The sequence below is a fragment of the Lontra canadensis genome, unplaced genomic scaffold (genome assembly GCF_010015895.1).
Source record: "Lontra canadensis isolate GAN:19392208 unplaced genomic scaffold, GSC_riverotter_1.0 scaffold41, whole genome shotgun sequence".
NCBI lineage: Eukaryota > Metazoa > Chordata > Mammalia > Carnivora > Mustelidae > Lontra > Lontra canadensis.
Genome location: NW_022631035.1, coordinates 940,465 through 965,975, shown reverse-complemented (window position 1 = coordinate 965,975; position 25,511 = coordinate 940,465). Strand labels below are relative to the sequence as shown.

Sequence of the window (25,511 nt, the reverse complement as noted above, 5' to 3'; positions counted from 1 at the left end):
ACAGGGCAGCCGCCGTTGTCTCTGAGCCAGTGAAGACCTGGCTGTGGCTGTTTTTGGGGCTTGACCAGATGACCTCACAGGTGCCTCCCGAGCAACATCTCCAGTGTCCTCTGATGCTCTGTGGCCTCGGGGGAGGGGCTCACTGATGGTGAGAGGGCTCCCTGGGACACTCAGGTCCCACTGAGCATTGCACTGCTGCCTGGATCCTGGACTCTGAGGCCAGACTATGAGGAGGGTCCCTGGAGCTTCCTCAGTTTCCCTACATATGCATGCAGAGGTCTGTGTTGGTCCGCATGTGGGTACGCAAGAGGTGGGTGGGTCACCCCCATGAAGGTGGGACAGCACCCACACAGGAGGGGTGGAAGGATCCCACGCGCCCATTCTCCCGACCTTCCACAGACTCCCCTGCGGTGGGCTGGGATGGGGGACACATCCTGGCTCAGGGTACCGCTGGTGGTGAATGCGAGCCCGGCACGGAGCCTGTAGAGCGCTGGTCTCGGACTTTCACCCAATGCCCTCTCTTTGGTCTGGAGCCTCTGGCCGGCCTTTACCCCGAGCCGGTCCCTGACCTTCACGCCACCCCCCAGGGCTGCAGGCGGAGTGACCGCGGGGGACTTGGGGACAGTGGGCAGGAAGGAGGGGCAGGTCGGCGGGCGCTGGAGCCGGGGCCGAAGGGCGAGAGAGGCGCAGGCCGGCGAGGCGTGGTGGCCGGGCGGGGACCCGGAGCCCAGGCCACGCGAGCTCGCGGCCCGCAGCCACGAGGCGCCCGTTGGGGTGTTGGTGCCGGACCACGCGGGCTAAGAGCTCTCGGCAGCTCGGCGAACGCGCCCTGGCGCGGGCCCGATTCGGGGGCGGGGCCCGGACCTCGGGGGCGGGGCCCGGACGCCGCGGCGGGCCCGGAAGCACGCGCGAGCTCCGCCCCCTCAGGCCCCGCCCCGCCACCGCGTGGCTGTGCGTCCCGGCTGTTAGCGAGAAAGTGGTTTGACGCCGGCCTGGCGGCGGCGGGTCACGTGAGCGAAAGATGGCGGCCCCGGCAGGCGGAGGGGGCTCCGCGGTGTCGGTGCTGGCCCCGAACGGACGGCGCCACACGGTGAAGGTGACGCCGAGCACCGTGCTGTTGCAGGTGCGGCGGCGGCGGGCGGTGGCTGCGGCCGGGAGAGCTGCGGGCGGGCGGGCGGCGCCGGGCCCGCGCCTGCGGTTGGGGCCGGAGGGGGGGCGCGGGGCGGGGCTTGAGGGGGCGGGACCAGCGGCGGCCAATGAGCGGCCTCCTGGCGCGACGGGCCCGCCCCCTTCCGCGCCGGGCTCGGGGTTCAGGGGCTCTGCGGGTCGCTGCGGGGCTGGGGTCGGGCTGGCGGGAGTCCGGGCGCGGCACCTCCTTCCGCCCCACAGAGTCGGCGGCGGAGCCCCGAGCCGTGTCCCCGGCCCGGTGTCCCCGGGCGTGCGGCCGTGGCGCCTGGAAACTGACCTGCTGAGTCACTCGTGCGTTCGGTGCGGGGCAGTCGCCGCCGCAGGAGGCGCCCCGGGCCCCGCTGTGCAGGCCGGGTGGGGAGCAGTCCCCAGCGTGGGGCGCAGTCCCCAGCGTGGGGCGCTGGCGGCCTGAGCCGCGTGCTCGCGGGGCCCGGGGGCGGGGGCCGTCTGTGCCGCGGCTCGTGGGGAGGACGGTGACGCGCAGCCGGCGGAGGGGCCCCGTGCGTAGCGAGAGGTGTGTGGTGGGGGTTGCCCCGCAGGCCCGGTGCCGGGGGGCAGGCCCGGTGCCGGGGCGCGGTGAACAGGCGTTGCAAGGGAGGGGTGTAGGCCTGTCGAGTGGACAGCCCGTTAGTTCACGCAGAGGGACTGTGTGCCTGCCAGCCCAGCGGCCGGCCCGACACAGTGGCTCACGAGCCTGTGGTCTGACTCCTAGGTTCTGGAGGACACATGCCGGCGACAGGACTTCAACCCCAGCGAATACGATCTGAAGTGAGTTTGCTAGGGTCCAAGTCTGTCCACCCCTGCCCAGCGCTCTGCCTGGGGCCTTAAGCCAACTCGTTCATTTTCTCACAGAAGCCCAAAGTCAAGGCATGGGCAGGGCCACGCTGCTGGCAAGACTAGGAGAGGAGCCTCCGTCATCTCTCCCACCTGCTGGTGGCTGCCCTCAGCTTCTACCTCTTCCTCACGTGGCCTTCTCCCTCTCTGTTGCGTGTCGTTTCCTCTTCTGTCTCCTATAAGGACACTTCTCATTGGATTTAGGGCCCACCCCAGTCCAGGATGACCTCATCTCCAGATCCTTAACTCAGTTACAGCTGCCAAGCCCTTATTTTCAAGTGAGGCCCCATTCCCGGTTCTGGGGTTAGGATGTGGATATGTCTTTTCTAGGGGTCTCCGCAGAGGGTTTTTGTGCATTTGGTTGTGTAAGTTCCTGGTGGGGCTCTGAGAGCAAGAGGACGTGGTCTTGCAGAAACAGGAAAACCCCTGCAAGCTGGGGGCGGGTTGGGTGGCCTCGCGGCCTCGGAGTTACACGCGTGGGTCTCCGTGTGCGGGCGTTTTTCTAGAGAGGGGGTTTCCATCGGATTCCCAAGTGGTCTGAAACTACAAAAGGGCCAGAACCCTGCTTTGGTCGGGTTTGGGTTTCAGTTCCACCTGAGAACTTTTCGCCTTAGCCTCATGTCGTGATGGTGTGGCTGTCTTCACGTCAGGGACGAGAGGGGCCCTTCGTGCGGGCGCTTGCTTTCCTGGGCCTCACCCATGCTGCCACTGAGAATCCTGGGGCTGTGCTCCATACTGGCTGTCCCCTGCCATGCTGTCACTGAGCCTTTTGCTCTTTCTGTACCCCTGCCAATCCCCCCACCTGCCAGAGTCAGGTGAGAACCTCTGAGCAGAGCCAGGTGCACGCCCTTAGTACCCCTGGGTGTGTTTTATTTTTTGAGCCTGGACTTGGGCATATTGCTGCTTTACGCCTGGTGGGGGTGGACAGCCCCTTGGTCTGCCCCAGACGGTGACCCGTTTCTGGTTTCTCCTTCTTGCTCTTTCCTTGTACGCTCAAAGCTGAGTCAGTCGTCATTCTCTTGTTCATTCGAAGACCCGCTGCAGATGGGGGCCCACTGTGTCCCGGCTGGCTTGCAGGCTGTACTGCTGTCCCGCAGCCGGGGGCACTGCCGGGGCCCCTGCTCCTAGTGGGGCTGTGCCAGCACCGTGTGATCACCGGGCTGTGTCAGCAGCCCATGAGCTATGGCCTGTTTTGCAGGTTTCAAAGGAATGTGCTTGACCTCTCTCTCCAGTGGAGATTCGCCAACCTGCCCAACAATGCCAAGCTGGAGATGGTACCCATCTCCCGGAGCCGCGAGGGCCCCGAGAACACGGTAGGCGGCTCTCAGGGGGCGGGTGCTGCCTCTGGCTCTTTCCTTCAGGCTGTTTGGGCCGCGGGAGGCCGCGTCACAGGAGTGTTAGGGTAAATGGAGGGCGGTGTGCCAGTGAGGCCCGTGTCCCCACGCCCCACGCCGTCCGGGGTCAGCTGTGGATGGGAAGTGAGCCTTCTCAGTCTTCGTTCGGGGTTTGTCTCTCGGGTGAGCTAGCTAGCGCTGTGTCTGTCAGCAGCGCTTGCCGGCCTGATGATTGTGCTCGTGGAATTGTCTGGAGCCTGCAGAGTCCCGTGGGATGTTGCATGTGGCCTCGTTTGGGGAGGACGGTGGCCCAGGGGCCCGGGCTTCACCCTGGACCTCCCAGGCCTTGCCCGGATCGTGGCCCGAGTCTGACTGTGGCCTGTGGCTCTTCACCAGATCAGTGACTCTTAGGTTCTGGAGACTGAGGCGGACGACCCCACGGTTATCACGGGTGGAGACGGCCATAGTGGGGCCGGGGGCGGTGCTGGTGGGTGTCGGACACACGCTCGCCCCCGGGCTCTGAGCATGCGTGCCCTGATGTGCCTGTCATGCAGCAGAGGGACGGGAGAGGTAGACCCCCGTCCCCACTTACAGAGGTAGCTGTCATGCCCGGAGCTGGTCCGCGGAGAGAACTTGGGGGGTGCGCGCTCCTCGTCTGTTGCTGCGCGACGGGCCGGCCCCAAGTCCGGCAGCTTCCAGCGTGGCGACAGACGTTTGCAGCGTTCGGGGCGGCTTCCCATACGCCCACGCGATCCCGGCAGCCCGGAGGGACAGGGCTCTCTTACCTGTGCCTGAGACGCGGACGTGGGTCCGGGGCAGGACGGCCGCTTTCCTTCCTGACTGGTGTCCTGCGCCCGCACCCCTCAGGTTCGCATCGCTCTGCAGCTGGACGACGGCTCTCGGTTGCAAGACACTTTCTGCTCGGGCCAGACGCTCTGGGAGCTGCTCAGCCATTTTGCACAGACCAGGTGAGCGCCGGTGAGCCGGTTCCGGGCTCTGCCCCGCTGTGCTGCGGGTGCTGCTGGGCCAGGGGCCTGGTCCGGAGCCACAGCCCTGAGGCTTGCCGTGGCCTGAGGCCGCGCCTCTTGGGCTCTGTGGTCCTGGTGAGGGGACTGGTTTCATGGTGAGGGGGCCGCCGGTCCGTTTGCTGCCCCAGTGGGTGTGGCCACCTGCAGCTCATCTTTCTTGCTGAGCTTCCTGTCATGACCGTGGTGCCGTCCGTGTCCTCCTGGAAGGGCAGAGCCATGCTTCTGTCATCATGGGGGGCTCGGTTAGCGGTGAGGGGGACAGGGGGCTCTGGGCTCCTCAGTGGACCAGGGGTTTGGGTATAAAACTTCCTTATCGTGGAACCATGTCCTGTTTAAAGAGAAAATCTTAGTGGCGTTCGGCGTGTCAATTTTCATCTGGTAGTTAACGGTGTAAATGTTCTTTTTGAATGTGTCAGAGTGGTGGTACTTTGCTTTTTGGTCTTTCATTTTGGCTCAGAGGTCTTCGTCCACTCGCGACCGTGGAAGGGCCGTGGGAGGGTGTGGTACTCTGTGTGTGACCCGGGGCCACCCGCCAGCCATCTAGGGGGCTCCCGCAGATGATGTGAGGATAGGGCGGGTGAATGTGTGTCCAGTCCTGAAAACGGGCTTGGCCCTGAGGCGTGTCTGTGCACAGGGGGCCTCCAGGTAGGGCTCTCCTGGGGACAGAGCCTCACCACAAGACAGCCCCTGTTGGTCTGACCGTGGCTTGTGTGGTCCCTGCAGCCGATTCTTGCCTCCCCTTCCCCCCGACCTGAGCTGTCCCACTGGGGCTTCTCTTCCCATTTCTGATGTGCCGGTCCTTTTAGTGATGTGGCTGCCGAGGCTGCTGGGCCCAGACCAGGTGGCTACCTTCTGCTCCCCCGAGCCTGGGCCCCGGCAGCCAGGGCTGCTTCCCCTCCGCCAGCCTCCGCGTGCTCCCTGGGCACTCCTGCTTCGCTGATCGGTGGCAGTGATGGCCTCCCTGTGCTGCTGCTGGTGCCTGTTGTCTGACCTGGGCGGAATTCCTGTTGGCTGGGCGAGGCTGCGCTTCTGGCACCCTTATTTTCAGAAGAGGATGGGACATCCAGGGGAGGAGGTGCTGGTCAGAGCTCGGCTCCGGGGCCACGGGTGTCTGCCCTCAGTGGCTGTGTCTGTCTGTCCCTCTTTCATCAGGACCACTCAGCACAGGCAGGGCTGCCTCACCGAGCTCACCGAGATGGGTTCCGAAGCAGATAGGCAGGTGCACAGAGCCACCCGGAGATGTCACAGAGAAGAAGGGAGGGCGCCCTGGGAGGCGACAGGGCAGCATTTCCTGGGTGGTTCGGCGGGGAGGGCTCGGGAGCAGCAGCATCAGGATCTGGGAAGGAGCTTTCTGGGTCAAGGGGACGGCAGGCGTAAGGGCCCCGCGGCAAAAACGAAGAACAGGAAGAGTTCATGGAACGGAGTGTGTCATTCATCCTCCTTCTAAAAGGCGACTAGACCAACACTGAAGGACTTCATGAAGCTACGACTCAGAGCCCAGGCAGTGGCGTGCCAGATCGAGGGTGGGGTGGGCGATGGCTCGGCAAGGAGGCAGGAGGGGAAGATGGGTGATAGAGGAGGCAGAGCAGGCAGGGGGCCTTAGCTCCCCTCCTGCGTTGTGCTGCTGGTCCTGGAGGCAGTGCCCAGGGCTCTCTGGACTGAGGTGCTGTTTCAAGAACGGGAGATTACATGAGCGTGTCCCCTCCCCCAGCGGCTCCCACAGGCAAGCGAGCAGGACAGCGGGCACTCAGACTCATGAGCTTCGGCACACACACCCGGGCCTGTGGCTGCTCGATCCTCCGCTGTGCCTGACCGACCCCCCCCACTGTGCAGCAGCGGGAGCTGGGGTGGAAGGGTCCGTGCTTCATGCTCAGACACGGGGCAGGCCTGCAGGAGGGCCGCGGCGCCGGGAAGCTGGCTGATCGGTGTCTTCTAGTGTTTGTTCTAGAACTATCTCTCCGTCGAGGTACCTGTGAGCATGAGGATGGACAAAGCCAGTTCCGGGCCTGAAAGGTCACACGTTTGCCCCTTGTGCGTGGTCTGAGGATGCCGCTGAGACCGCACCACTGAAGGGCAGACGGGGTCCGCCAGGAGGAGAGCAAAACAAACCGCACTGGAAACTGAAATATTTCTGTTTGTTTAAGATTTTATTTATTTATTTGAGAGAGAGAGAATGAGAGAGCGAGAGCATGACGGGGAGGGTCAGAGGGAGAAGCAGCCCCCCGCTGAGTAGGGAGCCTGGTGCGGGACTCGATCTTGGGGCTCCAGGATCATGACCTGAGCTGAAGGCAGACGCTCAACCAACTGAGCCCCCCAGGCGCCCCTGGAAACTGAAATCCTAAAGGAATCAGCGTCTCCCGTGGCAACACGCAGGACCTGGTGCCTGGCCAGCTGGGGGACGGAAGCAGAGGAGGAAACGGTAGACCGGCCTCTTGGGAGGGGAAGCTGCCAATGGGGTTTAGGGAGCTGAGTGGGATGGGGACGGCTCTGGGGAGGTGGGAGCTCGCCCCGGGAGGAGCTGGGCGGTTGGAGTTGGCAGTGGGGCATCCACGAACATGCGTCGCGTGGCTGTCCTTCGTGGTGTCCAGAGCAGGCTGTGTCCTCTCTGCGTTGCGCTCCCAGCACCTGTCCATGGCTGCGATGTGCGGCTGCGCCCGCCGTGTGCCACCAGCCCCGCGGAGAGCAGGAACAGACCGTCCAGCTGCCTGACCGGGCCCCCGGGTCCCTGCTGACCAGCTTCTAGGGGCAGAAGGCGAGGCCAGCAGAGAGGCCCCGCGCTGAGCCTGGTCTCTGAGGTTCTGCGCACCTCTCGGGAGCTGGCGTTCACTAACCACAGAGCCGGGTTCACGTGAGGGGGGACAGGTGGCAGCGTCATCCCTGGGTCCCGGCCCCGTGCCCAATTAGCTGGTGATGCACACTGGAGCCATGCGGGGGTGGCCCGCCAGGTAGGGACACTGTGGACGTGGACCCATGCGTGGCCCCCGACAGACCCTCGTAGGGGTTGACGCCCGTGGACTCCGGTGGAGGCCGGCGACTCTGGGAATTCCAGGTCTGCACAGAGTGGGATGAGCAGGGGGGCCGGTTCTCCTCGCCGGTGCTCTCTGGCGGAGGTCCGTGTCCAAGGGCAGCGGTGTGCTCTGCTTGCTGGGACTCTGGCGGAGGGAGCATGGCTTCTGGGAGCCACTGCTGGCCAGGGGGGCAGCTCTTTTGCACGGTGGCCCTGCCCTGCCCACCAGCATCTGGATCAGCTAACTGGCCACTGGACATGCCACCTGTGCCACACATGTGGGCCACGGAGGTGATTCCGAGTTTTCGGGCAGCCACATCAAAAGAACGGTGAGAACAGGTGCAGTTAATCTTAGGACTTTGAAGGACTTGACCCCGTGTGTCCAGATCGCTGGGCTTTGAACATGTGATCCACAGGAAAACGAGGTATTTTTACATTCCCTGTCGGACGGAGGCCATTGAAATCTGGCGTGTCTCACTCTCGGACTGGTCTCCCCGTGGGCTATAGCTACAGTCCCGTGCCCACACGGGACTGGGGGCCGCCGCAGACAGTGCCAGCCTCCGAACGGACTGGCCAGTCCTCCTCACTTCTCAGCTCTCTGAGGCAGGGAGAGCCCCAGGGAGAGGGGCTCCAGGCCTGCGACTCCCAGGCTGCTACCCGGTGCCTGGGGTCCCTCTGCTCCCCGCCGGGCTTCGTGGCTGAGCCTGTGCTCTCAGCACCGTCTGTCGCACTGGTAGGAAACGGCTTTGAATGTCGCTGGGAAGGGCAGGCTGTGTGCGTGGTTCCCTCAGTGTTGTGTGACCCCGGGGCACAGTGGACTGCAGGGGGGCTACTGTGAACTTGGGGAACAGCCCGGGGTTACACTAAGGAGGGTGTCAGAGTTCTTGGCCACTGCCTCCGTCCTTCCTTGGGAAGGAAAGGAAATTTCCCTCTTGAAACCACCCCTGCCCCATCCACCCTGGAGGAGGGACCCCGTGGCTCCTTCCGGCCCTCACCTCATCTCTGTGTTGGGGTATGCATTGCCTGGCCCCTTGGGATGTGGCCTTGCCCGAGTTGGGCCTTCTAGTGGCCACTGTGCCTGAAACCCAGCCCTGTTGTTTGGGTTGGGTTTTGTCCCTTTTGTGCTGACGTGGGGAATGCGGTGGCACTGGGTTTGTGTTGGCAACACCCATGTTTGTACCTGCCTGGCTTGGTCAGGCCCAAGGAGGTGAGGTAAATAGGGTCTCCGGATACCTGGCTTGTGCCCCAGCACAGTGCCCTGCCGGGAGCCGGCCCTGGTTGGACGGACGTCTCCTGCCCGTGGTGCCAGCACGTTCGTGGTGAGTGAAGAACGTCCATGAAGCCAATGGCAACAGCATGTCTGCCCTGCCTGGCCGTGCCCACTGGGCTCTGGCCCAACCAGAGGAGCGGGTTTGCTGGCCTTGGACAGAGCTGGCGTCATCCTGCGGGTCTGGGGCAGCATCTGACGAGGGGCGGGCAGGCGCCCACAGAGGCCCCCCGCACCAGGCCGGGCCTCGAGGGTTGCCTGCGGCTCTGCCTGGGCCTGGGGCATGGGAGTAAGTCGGGCACCGGGCTCGCCTTCAGGAGGCCCCTGGCCCAGCCCCCTCCAAGAGTCTCGGGGCTTTGCTGGGGTCTCTGTTGCAGGGAGTGCCAGGCCAAAGCTCTGGACCATCCCGGTCTGCTGTATTGGAGGGAGATCTCTGCTCATTGGCCGGGAAGGTCTGGAAGCCATTGCAGCTGCCCCTCCCCTGGCTTGTTTACAGGCCTGCCCTCAGATCCCCACACAGGGAACCCGATCCCTCTGGGGAGCCGCACATCAAAGACGGGCTGGCTTTGATGTCCAGGGGCCTCGAGGGCACAGAGGCAGGCAGGCCTTCCCTGGGCTCCGCCGCCCCCCCCCCCCGCCCCCGTTTGTAATTTGTGGGGACATCAGGTACCCGGAGCCAGACTTGGAGAAAGTGTGCCCAGCCAGAGGTCCTGTGAGTGCAGAGAGGGCTCCCTCGGGTGGGCTGGGTGTCAGCATGGCCAGCGTGTGGCCGGCCAGGTTCCTGAGTCCAAGCGGCTCCAGGACCCCCTCCCTTCCTCTCTGCCCCAGGACCTTGTTGGCTGGGCACATCTCCGTCGGCTGAGGTCCCTTCACTTTTCCTCTGTCTGGTCTTCAGTAAGAAGAGTGTGTGGGCTGGGGATCCCTTTTGGGGTCCTCTGTTTTCCTGAGGCCTGTGGTCTTGGTGGGCACCCCTGGCCCCGCTGTGCCTGCAAGATCACCCTTCCCGTGGCCAGCCCCCCTGCTTTGCTCTGGTGCATGCCGGCAGCCTTGCCTGGGGGCAGCTGCATTGTAGGCACGGGTGTGAGCAGAGCATGGGGTGAGCTCCACGGGGGGCTGTTAGCCGAGGGGCCCCCACCTTCCCTGGGGGGTTGGTGGGAGGCAGCAGGGCTGGCCGGGCTGGGGTGGGAGCAGGGCCGCCCCTCCCTCGCGGGTCGCAGTAGCTGGCTCTGGATTGGGGTTCTCTGCTCTGGGCAGCAAACGCAGAGCCTGGAAGCAAACAGGAGAAAGAGGAGAAACACCACGCTGAGTCAGGCCAGGGATTGGATCCCAGGTCTCGGGGCCGGGGTACATCCGGAGTGTCCATGGGCAGCTGGGGGCCCGGTTGCTTCTGGTCTCTAGCTCAGCTGCCGGTCTTCTGGTCTGGTCATGTCTGCGTGTTGAGCTCCGGGCGCTGGTGGGGCCTCACTGCGTGGCCTGCCGTCACTCCCGGCCTCCCACTCCAGCCAGCCCTGCTTGGAGGAGGGGACCAGATGGGGCACTGTAGGTGTGGTCTTGAACTGGCGTTTGCGGGGCCCGATGTTGCAGCGATGTGATAGGAAACCCAGATGGGAATGTCCTCTTGCTCTGGCACCAGCAGTTGAAGGGCCAAAGCCAGGCCTCGGGTGGCCTGCACCCGGGAACCTCACGGTCAGCGTGGGGCCACGCCGCAGGAGTTGGGGTCCCGTGTTGCACAGGCATGTCTGGGGGCAGGTGTGTGCGTGTGTGTGTGTGCACACATGCGTGTACACCCGCACGCCTGTCTCTCCAGCTGCCTCTCTGGGGGGCTCTTTCCTTCTGCCTGGGGGTCCCGCTTACGAGGGGAGGACGCCCGCTGCCATCTGTGTGGAGCATGTGGAGCGTTCGTGGTTTCTGGTCCGTCTGCCCCCGTGTTGCCCTGGTGCCCAGCCTGTGCGTGACGGCGGCTGGGGTGTACGCACGGCCACGCTGACACCCATGCCCGCCACAGTCTCTGCTTTGACGGCTTCTCGGTGACGCGGGTTTGGGCGGCGGTAGGGAGCCCTCTGCCTTATGCTGCTTGGCCACCTGGGCGTGAGGGTCTGATGCTGGGGGACATCACTGCCATCCTGCATCCCGGCTGCGTGCAGGATGGCAGTGGGTGCCCTGGGTGCAGGCCGCGGGCCGACGTGCCCGCATGCAGCTCGAAGACCAGTGCTCTCTGCCCCTGGCCCGGACCTGGGTTCACGTGCTTGTGGCCTCTCTCTGGAGTCCACTTGATGGGTGCCAGCCCCGAGCTGCTCCCGGCCCTTCGGGGGTCAGCAGCGCTCTTGGGGCATGGCTTGCGGTAGAAGCCCAGAGCTCCGGGCTTCTTTCTCATAGTTGACCCCCCGCAGTGGACCATGAGCCCCTCGCGGACCGTGAGCCCAGATGTGTCTGGCAGGTGGCCGGTCTCTTCTGAGCCGGGAGCTGGGAAACACCCCCAGGGCCTTCGGGCAGGTGGCTCCCCACCAGCGGCTAGCTGTCTCCTCCTGGTGGCCTTGAGGGGGCCAGAGTGGACCTAGCCGCACTGTCCTGCCGGGCTGCCCTGGGGGTGCTCCGGGGTGGGGGGCTCCCACGGCTGGCCTGTGAGCTTTCCTCTGCTCCCCCCGCAGGGAGTGCCTGGAGCAGCCGAGCGAGGCCAGCCCGGTCTGTGTGTACATGAGGGATGAGGTAGGTGAGCGGCCCAGCCCGCCTGCCCGGCCCGGCCCCAACGCCCGCCCCCAAGTCACCACACAGCCCGGCCCTGCTTTCCAATCTGGAAAATTCACTCTCTCAGACCGGCCTTCAAAGCAGCGGCCTGGGAGACAGGCTCTGAAAGCGTGATGTGTTTCATGGAAAAAAGCAGAGTGCCGGCTCCGTTGGCGCTAACCGCGGGCCGCCCGGGCCGCTCCCCAAACCTCCCCGACGCGTTGTTTGTTTTCCCGGCGTCTCTCAGAGCCTGAGAGTCACAAAAGTGGTTTCATTTTAATAAATATTTGCTCTGCTCCTTGTTTTGATCTTTTTCAAAACTGAGTGCAGCACGGTGCGGGTGTAGTCCGTCCCCGCCTGCCTGTGACGGGCGACCCTCCTGGCGCTGGGTCCCCTGGCTCACAGGGGCTTTTTGTTCTGACCCTGGCCAAGCATCCTTCCCTGGCCCTGGGTGGCCGCTGTCCCCGAGGGGCCCTGGTGTGGATGGGATCTGCTCCCCTGCCCATCCCCACTCAAGGTTCCCCAGCACGGCCTATGAGGGGCAGGGGTCCCAGGGCTGTCTGTGGGGGGTGCAGGGGGACACATCTTCCCCAGAGGAGACAGGCGCTGGACCTCGGGCACCTCGGCCTGGATGGAGGCCCTTATGGTTGGGTCAGCCCGCAGAGGTGGCCAGCAGGCCACATGTAGCTAACTCGGGCCTGAGCCGTGCCTGCCCGGACCACAGCTGGGGTGAGGGCGGGGAGGCGGCTGCCGACCAGCCAGCAAACGCTCGGGGACTGGTCGGGCTTCAGGAAGCGGGACCCAAGCCTGCTGGGAGCTGGTGTCCCCCAGGGGCTGGCTGGGAGCCCCTGTGGGGCCAGTGGTGACCGAGTAGGTGGAGGGAGCCAGCGGGAGGTGCCCTTGTCCTGGGCAGCCGGGTGGGGGATGCTGTCCACGAGGGGTCAGCCGTGTGTCCTGTTCCCTCCTCACAGGTGACTGGCAGAGCCTCCTTGCAGGCCACGACACTCAAGTCCCTTGGCCTCACAGGGGGCAGCGCCATCATCAGGTGGGGGGCCTCAGAGTCCCGTCGAGTGGCAAACAGGGAAGAGTGGCAGAGAAAATGTGCACCCCCCCACTGTGGCCCTGTCCCCTCGATCTGGGGCCCTGGCCTGATGGCTGCCCATTCCCCGGGGGTCTGTGCGGCAGCGGCTGGCTTGGGGGGCAGGGGCTGGCAGCGCCTTCGGGGGGCCAGAGGGTCACGTGCGGGGTCGGGAGACCCAGGCAGGGGTGCTCCGTGTGGCAGTTCACTCGCTCTCCGGGTCTGCACCCTCAGGTTTGCCATGAAGCGATGCAGCTCTGCTGGGGTTTCACGGAGCAAAGCCCCGGGAAGCCCGACCATCTCGCTGTCGGCTGACCAGGCTGCTGGCAGCCCTCTGCGCCCGCTGGATTCAGCGGGGCTCAGCCGGGGGGATGTGAGCCATCAGGACGAAGCAGACATCTCAGGGGCCGGCCGTGTGGACGCTCCAGCCAAGCAGATCTCCAAGGAGCCCGCCCCCGCCCCCTTTGTTCCTTTCTCAGGTGGGGGGCAGCGACTGGGGGGCCCCTCTGGCTTGGCCAGGTCTCTGATGTCGCCTTCAGCCAAACTGCCTAAGTCCTTCTCCAGCCCCGGAGGCCCGTCCAAGCCAAAGAAGTCGAGGCCTGGCCAGGAGCCCCGGCCAGAGGCAGAGCCGGTAAGAAGCAGGCTGGGTGCTGGGGGTCCTTCCTCCGGACCTCGGTTAGCCTGGGGGTGTGGCAGGGCGATGGGCACGTGTCTTCTCTGGGAACTGATTGTCAGCCTGGATCTTGTAGAGGCCGCATTGTAGGTGGGCGTGTGATGGGGTTGTCCCCGCAAGCGTGGTCACGCCGGGAGGGGGCGGCCTCGAGCATCAGTGTTGCTCTGAACACTCCTGTCCCAGGCGGTGTCCCGGAGCCGCCGCCGGCTCCCCATGTGCCTGGGCCTGCCTGTTGACTGGCTTCGGACTTGCAGGCGGCTCTGGCCTCGCTTGTCCCACGCCGTCTGTGTTCCTGAGCCCGCGTCCCTGCGTCCGGTGGGCTGTGTCCTGCTGGGAGCCAGTGGGCGTGCCGGGCAGGCCTCCTTGCCTGCAGTTCACGCATCTGCTGAGGTTTTGGGTGGACTGCCCCCTGTCGCGCCGTCCCGGTCTCCCAGGGAGCCATCCTGTTTGGGCGCCGTCTGTCTGGGAACGGTTTCTCTGGGGGTCAGAGCTAATGTTTTAGCTGAGCTCCGTTCATGAGGGGAGCAGCCTGTTCTTGGTGCGGAGACACACCCGCTGGCGTCCTGTCTCTCCTGGGGTCCTTCTGGCTTCCAGGTTGCACATCTGGGGAGGCTGGAGGGTCTGGGGCCCAGGGACCTTAGGGGGTGGCGGGTGGGGAAGGCCCGGCCGTGGGACAGAGCCCACGTCCTTTCAGAGGGCCTTTTCCTGCTCCCTCGCCGGATACCCTTGGTGGGCTAAGTGGATGGGGTGGGGGAGCGAGCCAGTCCCAAGTGTCATGATGGTCTGTCCTGGGGAGACAGTGGTGGGGCTGTGTGAGGGACTCATCCAAAGTCCCCGCTCTCATGCCGTTTGGGACCTGGACCCGGAATCAGTGGCTGAAAGCAGACCTGTGTGGTTGGGGTCTGACTCTGTCCGGGCTAGCTCTTCCTGGGGACCCCTGTGTTTGGGGGCTGGAGCTTGGGGCCAGGGCTGGCTGGCCCTTCTCCCACCCTGAAGACACAGGGCACATGGCTGGTGGGTTGCTGGCCCCGTCGGGCCACGGCTCTGCGAATCCCTTGGGAAGCTGCAGAGGGCCCTGTGGACATCGGGGGTGGGGGTGGGGCTCTGGGCTGCGCTCTCCCGTAGGTGGTTCCTGTCTGGGCCTGGGATCCCCGGGCGTCCCCAGGCTCTGAACCCGTGGCCCCCCGGGTGGGAGAGGTCCCAGGGAGGGGCTGCCCGGCCAGCAGCAGCATGTGCCTTTGATCTGGACGTCCCAGCAGCTGGTGGGTTGTGGAGCACCCCCCCGCCCGCCTGCCTCGTGCCTCCTGTCACTAACAGCCCCACACCCGGAGGGCTGGCCAGCCACATGGTGTCTGCTTTGTGTCCCTTTTCAGCCCCCCCGGGGGCGGGAAGAAGGGAACAAAACGGAACTTTTGGGGGAACTTCAAAGGTACACTTTGGTAATCAAAAGGAGTTTCCGAGTTTCCCATTAATGTTTTGCCTGTGTGTGGTTTTGGATTTAAATAAAGAGTCAGAAGAGACAGGATAAAATATAGGCAGGTCCTCGGCTGAGAACTGGGATGGTTTACAGACCCGGACGGCTCTTGCCTTTGATGTCAAAGCGTTAATTATTAGAAGGTAGTTTTACTGGCCGTCAGAGAGGGTTGCGGGGAGAGGCGGGGGCTGCCCGGCGGCCCCTGGCCTGTCCTTTGAAGTCCTTCTGCCGGCCCGGGAGGCCGCCCCGCAGCCCTGTGCGCAGCTGGGCCCCCTCCCCAGCCCCCCAGACGGTATGGGGGTCTCTGATCAAAGGCCCTGATGCCCATGGCAGGGCAGGCGGCTGACGGCAGTCTCCCCGGCCTGCCCCTCACCCTGCTGGGCTTGGTCTGCCCCTCAGAGATGGGCCTGGGACTTTCTCGGTGCCCTGCCTGTAGGCAGGTGTCAGCCCGGTCTCTGGCCACTCCTGTGCCTGGTTTGTGGGCAGGTTTAGGACATGTGAGGGTGGGAGGAGCCTGGCCAGGACCTGGGGGTCAGAGTGACCGTGAATGGTGCCCCTCGCTGCCCTCTTCCTCTTGTCCTGAGGCACCTTCTAGCGCCCTCCTGTGAGCACACCCTACTGTCCCCTGTGTGTGGGTCCAGGGCAGGGTTTGAGCGTGTCCTTGTCATATGCGCTGTTTCGGGCCGTCCCCAGGGACCCAGGTAGTCTGGATGCCGCTGAGGCCGAGGGCAGATAGGTCGTGGCCCGAAAGGTGCCCTCCAGCCGTCTCTGCCACGGCCGGATTTCGGGGAGAGGTGCTCTGGACTCCTGGGTAGGGCTGGGCGGGGCCCGAGGGCTCTGTCTTCGGGCCCCCACCCTGATGGGACTTGTGGGCTGCCCAGCACTGCTCCGCCACTTGGGTGTTCTCCCGTCGGTGGCTGGCTGACCTCGCGCGTGTGTCTTCACCGGGAGACCCACGCCCCAGCTGCGTTCGCTCGTTTCAGTTCTTTGGGGGCTCCCATGGCTCGCCTGCAGGGGCGGTGGTCAGGTCACGCTTGGGCGTGTGGGGGCCTCGGCTGGTGCGCGGCTGCCCCGTCCTCCCGTTTCCTCTGCCCGGCCTTCCCGGTAGTCGCCGGTGCGGCCTGGCCTCGCCCTCTGGCTCAGCCCCGCGGAGGACGCAGGGCGCCGGCTCGGTGAGTAACTCCGGAGGTTTGGCCTGCGGCCCTTGTGTCCGGATTCATTTAGTCTCCAAGCCTCAAGGGGAAACGCTTCACATTCCCTTTGACCAAAGACCATTGTCAGAGGACGGTCTGGGCTGGGATTGGGGGAGGCAAACAGGAGCCCTCACAGGAACGTTGGAAAATCGGAGGTTGAGGTCACCCCCAAGTCCCTTTTACATTTTTTTCTCTGTGTGTCATCACGTCCCGGAAAATTACTGTCAAGAAAGTGAGCCTCAGCAGCCGCGAGGCTGCTTCCGGCAGAAGGGGCCTGGGGTGCCCGGGGCCACTCGGCCACTGCCGGAGGGTGTCAGCCCAGAGCCCAGCTTGCCCGGCCCTGCCGGCTCTCCACCCTGGGCCGGGCCTTACCTTCGCCCGCACTAAGCCTGGCGCGGGGCCACGGCCGCCCCCTGTGGTTTCCCTCCTGCGTCCCGTCCTGGCGAAGCAGGGCATGTCCGCAGGCCGGCCAGGCTGGCGGTTGGTCACTGCGTCCCCACCTCCGAATGGGCTGTGTGTCTGTCCAGTGTCTGTCCAGCCTTGGGCCATTGTCCCCCGCAGAGCGTGCTCCTGCCCCTCTCATGTGCCTCCTTTGCTCTGGCCAGTGTCACCCGCTTTGTAGGCAGCATCAAGGCCGTTGACGTCCTGCTCACTCTCTGTCCCTCCATCCTCCGTTCCGCCATGGCTTTCCCTCACGGCGGCCACCACATGTGCTCTCTTTCCCCAAGGTGTCTCCTAGAGCTTTGTTCTCCGTCCACAAACCTCTCCCCGAACCCGCCCAGGACAGGGGCCATGCGGAGTGACTGCTGGGACGGGGCACGGCGGGAGAAGGAACCGCGGAGGAGGGTGGTTTGCTGGCAGAGCCTCGGGCGGGAGCAGGACCAGGGCTCAGCCTAGCGGCTGCTGGGCCCCAGCCTCCCTGGCTCCCTCCCCGTCCCCAGCCCAGCCCCTCTTCTCCACCGGGAAATGCTCTCCAGGGCACGGCCAGGCAGAGGTGTCTGAAGCTGCCTGGCCCCTCTCTCCGTCACTGAGCAGTTGGGTGGTCCTTCCTAGCAGCCCAGCCGTGGGCTTCAGTCTGTTCCTGTGGGGCAGGGCCTGCCTGGGGCCAGGACGTCAGGAGGTCTGGCCCTGGGCTCTGCTGGTGGCTCTTTCCCAGCCCTCTGGTTCCTGCATGGGGCCTGGCTCCCAGCTTCTGTGTGACAGACAGGTTTCTGGAGCAGAGTGAGAGGCGGGAGGAGAGAAGGAACCAAAAGTAGATCTAAAACCCAGAAGAATTTTGTCCATTTTGTTTTGTGACCGAGAGTCCATGGCTCCTGAGCAGCATGCAGCCAGTTGCTGGCGTCCCTTCCCCCGTTCTGGAAGTGGTCTGGGGAGCGGGCCATGGGCCTTGGGGTCACCAGCACTGCTGGCAGCCCGCGGTCCTGGCCACCCGAGGTCAGGCCCTGGAGTGCCCAAGAGGACCATGAGAACCAGTGGGCAGGGCTCCCTGGGACTGGCTTTGCCGGCCAGGTCTGAGCACACAGATTCCCTTCCGTGCCACGGACCGCACGCCACCAGACGGCTGGGTTCTCAGGGCGACTCGTGCGCCTGTGGTGGGTCCTCCCAGCGGGAGACCGTGACAGGGTGGCCTTCGAGCCGGGCGTTAGCCTGCAGGCTTCGTGCTTGAGCGAACGCGGTGGCTCCGGCTCCCAGCCTGGGCGCATCCGCGTCCTGCCCTCGCTCCCCCCAGCAGCCCGCCCCAGGCGCCCAGGCCAGCTCTTGGCCCTTCTGGAATGCAGGCGCCGTGGCTGTGGGGGGCAGCCTGGCGCCTGGCATCTTGTTACAAAAGGCTCTGGTGTAGACTGCCCGCGGCAGCGCAGGATCCTTGTGGCTGCGCGCGGGCAGCCCCCGGGGGCCTCAGCCAGCCACCTACGGGGCCCTGTGGCCGGAGCTGAGGCCAGCCCTTTGCAGCTGCTCTGCCCTGTGCCTCCGGGTCAGAGGGCTTCCTGGTGAGAACCTACCTCCCTTCACAGGGGGAGGGCTGCCTCGTGAGGCCTGGGACTGCTGGGCGCTGGCCGGACTGCAGGGACCTCAGGCCTGCTGGGGTAGACGGTCAAGGCCTCGGGTGTGGCTGGGGGATAGCACTGGAGACCCCGCCAGGTGTGTCAGTCCCCAGGGTGGTGAGCCTGGGCTGCAGGGCAGGACGGGCTGCGGGGATGGCTAGAGGGAGGGTCGGCTGGGGATGGGTGCTCCCAGAGCCTGCCGGGCCCACAGCCTGGTACAGAGAGGAGGCGGCGGAGGGCAGAAGGTGGCCTCCTGGGCTGGAACTTCTCAGCCTGGTCAGGCCCAGCCCCATGGCAGCCTTGGTGCCTAGAGGTGTCCCACCCTGTGGTCGTGGGGCTCATGGTGGCGCCTTGGGCCAAGCAAGTCCTGCCTCACGATTCCTCTCATCTTCATCATCGTTACTGCTAGTTAGGAGTGATGCGTCCCTTTCTGTGTCCTCAGGGTGGTCACAGGGTTGGCTGGGGCAGCTCAGCTGTGGGGCAGGTTTCTGCCAAAGCTCTAATCTGGGGGCTATTGCTTCCCCTGCCCTCCTGGGGAGCCCCAGTGTGGCCTCCAGCAGGGTGCTGCTCCCCGAGTTTGTCTCTGTTGGGGGACCCTGGTAACAGGCAGCTCCCTCCGCCTCTTAGTGGGAGGCCCTCCTGGAGACGGAGTGAGCACAGGAGCTGCTGGGGGAGGCTGGCCCCTCAGTCCACTCCTGGAGCCCCCCAGTAGCGAGGGGACCTGGCTGGCTGGGCCTGGCTGGGCCACGTCCAGGGGTCCATGCCCTGCCGGCAAGTGAGGGTCTCTGTGTCCGTGGGGCTGAGCAGGAGGCATGGAAGGAGGGTGTCCAGTCTTGGCCCGTGGGTGGCCAGTGAGGTACGCGCTTGGCTCAGGGGTCTGTGTGGCTACTGCAGCTGTGAGGCCCAGGGGCCCTGTGTCAGCTGAGCCCTCTGCCCTCCAGCCAGTGGATCGCGACCCCGTGGTGTGCCACCCCGACCTGGAGGAGCTGCTCCAGGCCTGGCCTGCAGAGCTGCCGGACGAGTTCTTTGAAGTGACTGTGGACGACGTGAGGAGACGCTTGGCCCAGCTCAAGAGTGAGCGGTGGGTGTGCCACTGGCATTTCCGTCGTCTCCTTGCTCCCGCGTCCTCAGTAGCACGTCTGAGGGTCAGGGGTTCCAGACAGGCCCCTCGTCCCCCTGTCTCATCCGTCCCTATGTGGCGGGGTGGCCCACGGAGCCCGGGTGGGTGTGTGGGGCCTCTGCTCGGGTTGGGCCTGGAGACCCCAGACTTTCACGCTCCCACCCCCTCCCCCTGCAGGAAGCGTCTGGAAGAAGCACCCTTGGTGACCAAGGCCTTCAGGGAGGCCCAGAGGAGGGAGAAGCTGGAGCGCTACCCTAAGGCATGGAGAAGTGGGGAGAGCGTCTGGGCATGTGTCCTGCTGGAATGTGGGCCCCGTCCCCGCGCCCTCGGCTGGGGTCCCCCACACTTCCCGTGAGGTCTGCACGGCCGTGCGTTATGACCATCCTGCCTCGTTGTACGACGGAAAGCGGCATCGATGTGTCTTTACAAATACGCACGGTGGTGCTCGAGCAGCCCCTCGTGTCGGGCAGGCAGGGGCGGGCAGGCCAGGAGCAGGCCTGCGGTGGCTGGGGCCGGGTGGCCGGTCCTCCTGCCTGCCCCAGCCCCGGCGTCTTCTGGCTGGGTTTGGGGGACCTGGCCGTCGTGGGCCTGAGGGGGCCACGGTCTGGGTTTCGGCTGTTCCTGCTGACGTGTGGCATCCTCGTGGCCCAGGTGGTCCTGAGGGTCCTGTTTCCTGACCGCTACATCCTGCAAGGCTTCTTCCGCCCCAGCGAGACAGGTGAGCGGCTCCACCGGGCTTCTCTTCCCGACCACGGGGCTGCAGGTGCCGGGCCGTCGGGGGTCATGGGTGTTTCTGACTTCGTTGCTGTCTGTGGGACGGGCCGTGAGCTTGCAGAGCGTGTCGGGGTGGGCACGGGGCTGGGGTGCCCCCTGCGGCAGCCTGTTCAGGGTGCGGGTGAGACAGGAGTACCCAGAGGATGGGTGGGCCCGGCACCCCCAGCAGCAGGGGTCCCCGGCTTGGGGCTGCCGCCCGGAGTGCACACAGCAGTGTCACGAGTTCTGAGTGAGGTGTTCAGTGAAGCCAAGACAGCAAGGGCCCTCCCAGGGCAGAGTTTAGGATTGGATCGCGGGCAGGGTAAGAGACAAAGGGAGGGAGACTCCAGCCGGGCCGGGGCCTGGCCAGGCGGGTGTCTCAGAGGACTGCAGAAGGGATGAGCTTGGGGTTCCAGCCCCGGACCCTCGGTCTGGCTTGAGGGTGGGAGCGGGGTCGTGGCCCACCTGAGGCGGAGATGGCGCGCTGCCGGGCCTCCTGCGCCCGTAGGGTCATGGGGGTCTGTGTGGCGTGGGGCCCGGCTGGTCCCGTCCTGGGAGGGGGCCGGCCCTGGGGTGGGCTTGGGGTGGCCCGTGTCCTCCCGTGGAGCTGTCCGCTCACCCTGCGCTCTCTCCTCCAGTGGGGGATCTACGGGCCTTTGTGAGGAGCCACCTGGGGGACCCCGAGCTGCCCTTCTACCTGTGTGAGTTCCCCAGTCCTCCTGCATGCAGCCGGGAGGGTCTGGGTGCCAGTGACCCCTGGCCTCTCCCAGCTGGGGCTCAAAGCAGCTCGTTCCCTAGAAACAACATGGTGGGGGTGGGCTGGTCCCAACCGTGGGAGCCCCACTGGCATCTGAGGACAAGTCCAAGTACCGAGGAGCTGGGAAGGGAGCTTGGTCTTTGCCCCACCTCAGAATCCCTGCACCCTTTGCCTCCAACCTTGCCTCCTTCTCCCGGGCTTCTGGGAGCTTCTCCCTCCAAGGGCATCTGGGGAGGGAGGAGTCAGGCTGCCCGTCTTTGCGGGGAACTGTGTGGGGCCGGGGTTCCTTGGTCCCAGACCACCAAACTCCTGAGCCCCCTGCCAGGGTTTTTGCTGCAGCGGAGAGGTGGGCAGAGGGCTGTGAGGTGAGGGGGCCCCTTGGAAATACCCCAGCTGAGGCCGTGGGCTCTGGGCCTCCCCCTCCCCCTCAGGCCTGTGTCCCTGGGGAGTGTGGGCAAGGGGCTGGGGGGCAAGGCTTCCTGGCCCAGACAACTCTCTCTTTGCAGTCATCACTCCTCCAAAAACTGTCCTGGATGACCCCACGCTGACCCTCTTTCAGGTACCGGCCCTCTGGTGGGCTGCAGGGGCTGGGGGTGCAGGTGCCGCTGGCCTGGCTCTGGAGGGCGAGCCTCGGCCAGAAGGATAATGACGCCTTGTAGCCGGGTGGACGGGGCAGGGGGGTGGGGTGGGGTGTGCGGGGGCACAGAGCACCTCTGAGGCTGGTGCTGGGGCTTTCCAGCCTCCTCGCTTCCTGCCCCGGCGGGGAGGGGCCTGCCCAGCCGGCTGACAGCCTTCCTGAGCCGGGGTCTCCCTGGCCTGGAGTCTGGGTGAGAGGGGCCCCCCCGAGGGCGGGGTCAGAGGCCTCTCCTGCAGGTGGCTGGCTGCCTGCAGGACCTTGGGGTGGCGGTTGTCAGGCTGGTTTGGCCCCAGGCTGCAGCGACTGCTGCCCCGCCTGCTTCCCTGCCTCACCTCTCCCCTGCACCCCGAGGCCTCTGCCGGGAATATGCGCTGCGCCCTCCCCACTAGAGTCTGCTTCTGCCCGACACTCCCTGTCGCCCCCAGAGCCCCTGAAGGTGCCGTGAGGTGCCTCTGTGTGCTCCCCTGGGGGCTGCCTTCCAGAATCAGGCAGAATGTCCTGTCCCTTTGCTCCTGGGAGGGTCGCCTGGGGCCTCCCCAGCCCTCTGGCCTAATGGTTTCCCTTCAAAGTCTTCTCAGATATTTTAATTAGTACCAGAGGCCCGGCCTTGTTAAGTGGCTGGCAGGCCCTGCAGAGGTCTGAGCTGGGGCAGGGGGATCTGCCTATTGCCTGGGGCCGCCACCTTTGTGGGGGACTTGGGGCAAGACCCCGCAGAGGCTGGAAGCTCACCAAGGGACGGAGTCTGGGGGGCGGGAGCAGGGCGCTGCCCCCCACCCCCCCAGTTGCCCCTTCTCAGCCCCCAGGAGCCCCAGAGGCGCTGGGCCTCTTCCTCCATCCCGCCCCACCTCCTCCCGCCCTTCCTCGCTGGCCGGCCTGTTGATAAACATTGCATTGAGGAGATGCTGTGGGATGGAGAGGGACTGGTGCCCAGTCCCGCCCTGACGAGGAGCCCTGGGGTGCTGCCTGTCCTCCTGCCCCAGCAGCCTGATTCCTGGTGACACTCTGCCCCCAGCTACCAGCAGCTGTCTCCTTTCATCTGTCAGCTCCGCCTGGAGCGGCGGGGGCCTCTGTGCAGGGTGGCGTCCCCGCCTGCCTGCGATCAGAGAGCTGGCAGGGCTCGGGGAAGGAAGCCTTCCTCCCTTGTGTGGCTGAGCAGGCGTGGGTGTGGAAGCCGCCCGCTTTCATGTCCCTGGCAGGGCTGTGCTCTGGCTGCTGGCTGCCTGGGAGGGAGGCTGCCGGGGGGCCGGTCCTGAGCTCCAGAGAGTGACAGCCTGGGGTAGGTGTGAGGGATGGGGGCCCAGCTGCCCCTTTTGGCCACTGGGCCAGGAGAGGGAGTTCTGGGGAAGGTGGGGCTGCGGACAGGGGTGTGGGAGGAGGTGGGGGTGCTGCTGGCAGGCACAGGAGCCCCCGGGGCCCGTCCGATCTGCCGCCAGTGCTGGTGTTGTCCTGAGCCCCGCAGACCCCCTTGCTCTCAGCCTCGTGTGGGGTCCAGGGTCAGCCTTAGCAGGTCCTGAAGACGGCCATGACCTGTGCAGGCCACCTCGGCCTGAACAGGAGGGTAGGGTCTCCCTCCTGATGGTCACGGTGGTCTCCCATGCTGTGTGATCACCCCTTATTGGGTGGGAATCCCAAAGGGATCAGCAAGCGAGTGGGGTTGTTCTATTGGGAGGCTGGGGTCAGGAGAAGGCGCCCCAGGGTCCCTGGAGGACTCCTGGCTGGTCAGTGGGGCCCTTCGAGGCTTGAAGCCCTACAGCCGCAGGCTCCACTGCCAGACGTAACGTTCTCATACTCACTGAGAATGGCCACAGTACCGGGAGGGTCAGCTGAGGGCTGGGCACTCGGTCCCCGTGTCCCCCTCCTGCTCCCTGGCTTCTGGTGCCTCCAGGGCCCTGGTGCCGGCAGTGCCTCTGAACAAGGCTTTGATCTGGTGTCAGAACAGGCTGTGGGGTTTTCTGACCTGGCCCGCCCTTGGCTTTGGTCCCATGTTCCTAGGCTTGGCCTTGGAAGCTTCTCTAAGAGAGCGGAGGGGAAGGGTTCACCTGGTGGCTGCCCCTTCCACTGAGGGCGAGGACAAGGGTCCTCTGGCCAGCGTTAGGGTTTGCAGCCCCAGCCCCCTCAGGTACAGACACGAGTGGTGGCCTCTGGGGCCCCCTGCCTGCAGCCTTGAGTTTAGCCCCCTGCTGTGTCCTAGGGGCACGTCATCCTTGACCCACCCTGAGCAGGAACTGGGCACCACTACCTCCAGGGAAGGAGACTCAGGAGAGGCAGTGCCCAGGCCCCTGACGGCACGGGGTGTGGGCTCCCCCCCAGCAGCAGCGCATTTCCTGTGGACGGGGCTGCTCGCTGCCTGGCCCCAGCTCTTCCTACCGGGTCAAAGCCCGGAGTGCAGTCAGGGAACTCCTCTGTGGGCTTCTGGGGCCTTGGGTGGCGAACTCTCAGAGCTAGCTGACCAGGGCAGCACCTGCCTGCCCAGGACTCTAAAGCCCCTTGGCTCCAGGAGCACCCCCACTCCCCAGGCCTGGGCCTGGGCCAGCCAAGGGTCCCTGCTGTCTGCAGGTCTGGTCACTTGCCCTGAGCCTGAGGCAGCCCATCTGGCCGCAGCTGCAGACCCCCATGCTCTGTTCTTTGATCCACGCTGCCCTGTCTTCCTTTCCACACCCCCACCCACATCGCTGCGTCCGCCTTCGTCTCCTCTGCAGTGTCTGCTGAGGGTGGGGGCTTCCAGGCCCGGTTCCCCCAGGAACCAGGAGGGCAGGAGAGTAGCTCGTCGGAAGGCAGTGCGCACACGTTCCAAAAGCTTCCTGTTGTGTGGTGCTTGGCGCTGGCCCCCAGAGGGACCCCTGTGGTCTCCCAGCTGGCCTGGCTGCCACTGGGGCAGGCTGCTCTAGCTGGGGGGACCTGGCTGGGACTGTGACCCTCAGTGGAGCGCTGGTCCCGGTGAATGCCCCAAGCTTCACACGTGGCCCTAGAGGCCACCACAAAAGAGGGGTGCAGCCCACCCTGTCCATCCCCTGTGGACTTTCTGCTTACCTACGGTCCCGCCTGGGGCCCTGAGCTGCCTCCCGTTCTCCCTACAGGCAGATCTCTTCCCTGCGGCCCTCGTGCACTTCGGAGCGGAGGAACCAACCGGTGGGTGGGGGTCCTTCTCTTTGCCCACCGTGGCTGGCCAGCCCTGAGCCCAGTGTCCTGGCTCATCATATGCCCCAGAGTAGGGGATTTCCTTCCAGTCTGGGAGGGAGACCCATGCCTGATACCCTATTCCCAGGACAGCCACCTGCCTGGGCCCCATCCCCTCCTGGAGCAGAGCAGTGGTGGGGAGGCCGTCTCTGTGGCCTGAGGGTGGGCTCCATGTCCTGCAGGCCTCTTCCTGGAGCCTCGGCTGTTGGAACACACGGTCTCCCCATCTGCAGCTGACATGCTGGTGGCCAGGTGAGCGCCCGCAGTGGGGAGCAGAGAGGCCCTGCCCTAGCATGCCAGCCATCCTGTACCCCGGCCTTTTGCCCACAGGTGCATGTCCAGGGCTTCTGGAACCCCACCCCCGATGCCAGCCCCTGACCCTGCGCCCCTTGAGTCAGAGCCAGCGGCCGAGGCAGGGGCAGTGGGCCTGTCTGAACCCAGCCCTGGAGCGGCCCAGCCAGTCAGGAGGGATCTGGGGAAGGTCCCCAAGTGGCTGAAGCTGCCAGGTAGCGTAGCAGGGGCACTGCAGGGAGGGAGGGAGGGCCACCTCTTGGGGACCCACCGGTCATCCTGGTGCTCGAATTGCAGCCAGCAAGAGGTGAGCGCCACCAGCCTGGACGTGCCCTGTGTGCCAGCCGCGGGACCCCTCCCCACCCTGAGCGGGAATAAAGGTGTGAGCTGCTCTCGAGACCCTCCTGTGGTCCTTTCTCCAGGAAAGGTCCCCGCTGTCCCCTGGGCCCATTGGTCCTGCCTCTGGTCTGGATGGTGCTGTGTGCTGAGTTCTCGTGCTTGGGAACAAAGGCACAGGCGTCCCCACTAAGCCGCTAACTTTACCTAGTTGACACTGGGAGTTACCGGGAGTGCAAGGAAGGCCGGGAGAAAGGCCCCAAGCCGGGCTGCATGTAGGCAGGGCCGCCCTAGGTGAGGGCACTGGGACCAGAGGGACTGGGGGCACTTGGGGAGGGCAGGCTGGTGGCCCCTGCGCCCCCGATCCGAGGCACTTCTCAGTGGCTGTGGGGCGCAGGTTCTTGCCGGCTTTCCCTTCAGGTCTGATCACTGCCTCACGCTCCCAGCACTCTGAAGCCCTGAGACTCCCCGAGGAGGGGCGGGGGGAGGAGAGCTGGGGGGGGCAGCATGCTAAGCCCAGGAGGGCAGGCTTGTCCTCCAGGCCATGCCCTTGCTCAGGTGTGGGTCAGGCTGCCCCTGGGGGTGCTGCAGGGGCCCT

At 65.5% G+C, this 25,511-nt stretch overlaps 1 protein-coding gene across 3 annotated transcripts; it reads left to right on the top strand.

The window, feature by feature from the left end:
• The first annotated feature begins 948 nt into the window (after window positions 1-948).
• On the top strand, window positions 949-24,976 carry ASPSCR1 (ASPSCR1 tether for SLC2A4, UBX domain containing). Of its 3 annotated transcripts, none has more exons than XM_032870359.1 (16): window positions 949-1,123; window positions 1,901-1,956; window positions 3,221-3,335; window positions 4,224-4,324; window positions 11,307-11,364; window positions 12,354-12,427; window positions 12,695-13,091; window positions 18,784-18,923; window positions 19,140-19,221; window positions 19,614-19,680; window positions 20,354-20,416; window positions 20,979-21,031; window positions 24,187-24,238; window positions 24,469-24,538; window positions 24,617-24,792; window positions 24,875-24,976. In XM_032870359.1, the coding sequence occupies exons 1-16, from the start codon at window positions 1,022-1,024 to the stop codon at window positions 24,886-24,888; spliced, it is 1,620 nt and encodes a 539-aa protein (XP_032726250.1). In that variant the 5' UTR covers window positions 949-1,021; the 3' UTR covers window positions 24,889-24,976. The 3 variants fall into 3 exon arrangements, with proteins under 3 accessions (XP_032726250.1, XP_032726252.1, XP_032726251.1); XM_032870361.1 differs by lacking the exon at window positions 949-1,123 and adding an exon at window positions 1,288-1,488; XM_032870360.1 differs by lacking the exon at window positions 949-1,123 and adding an exon at window positions 1,569-1,702.
• Window positions 24,977-25,511: the final 535 nt, after the last annotated feature.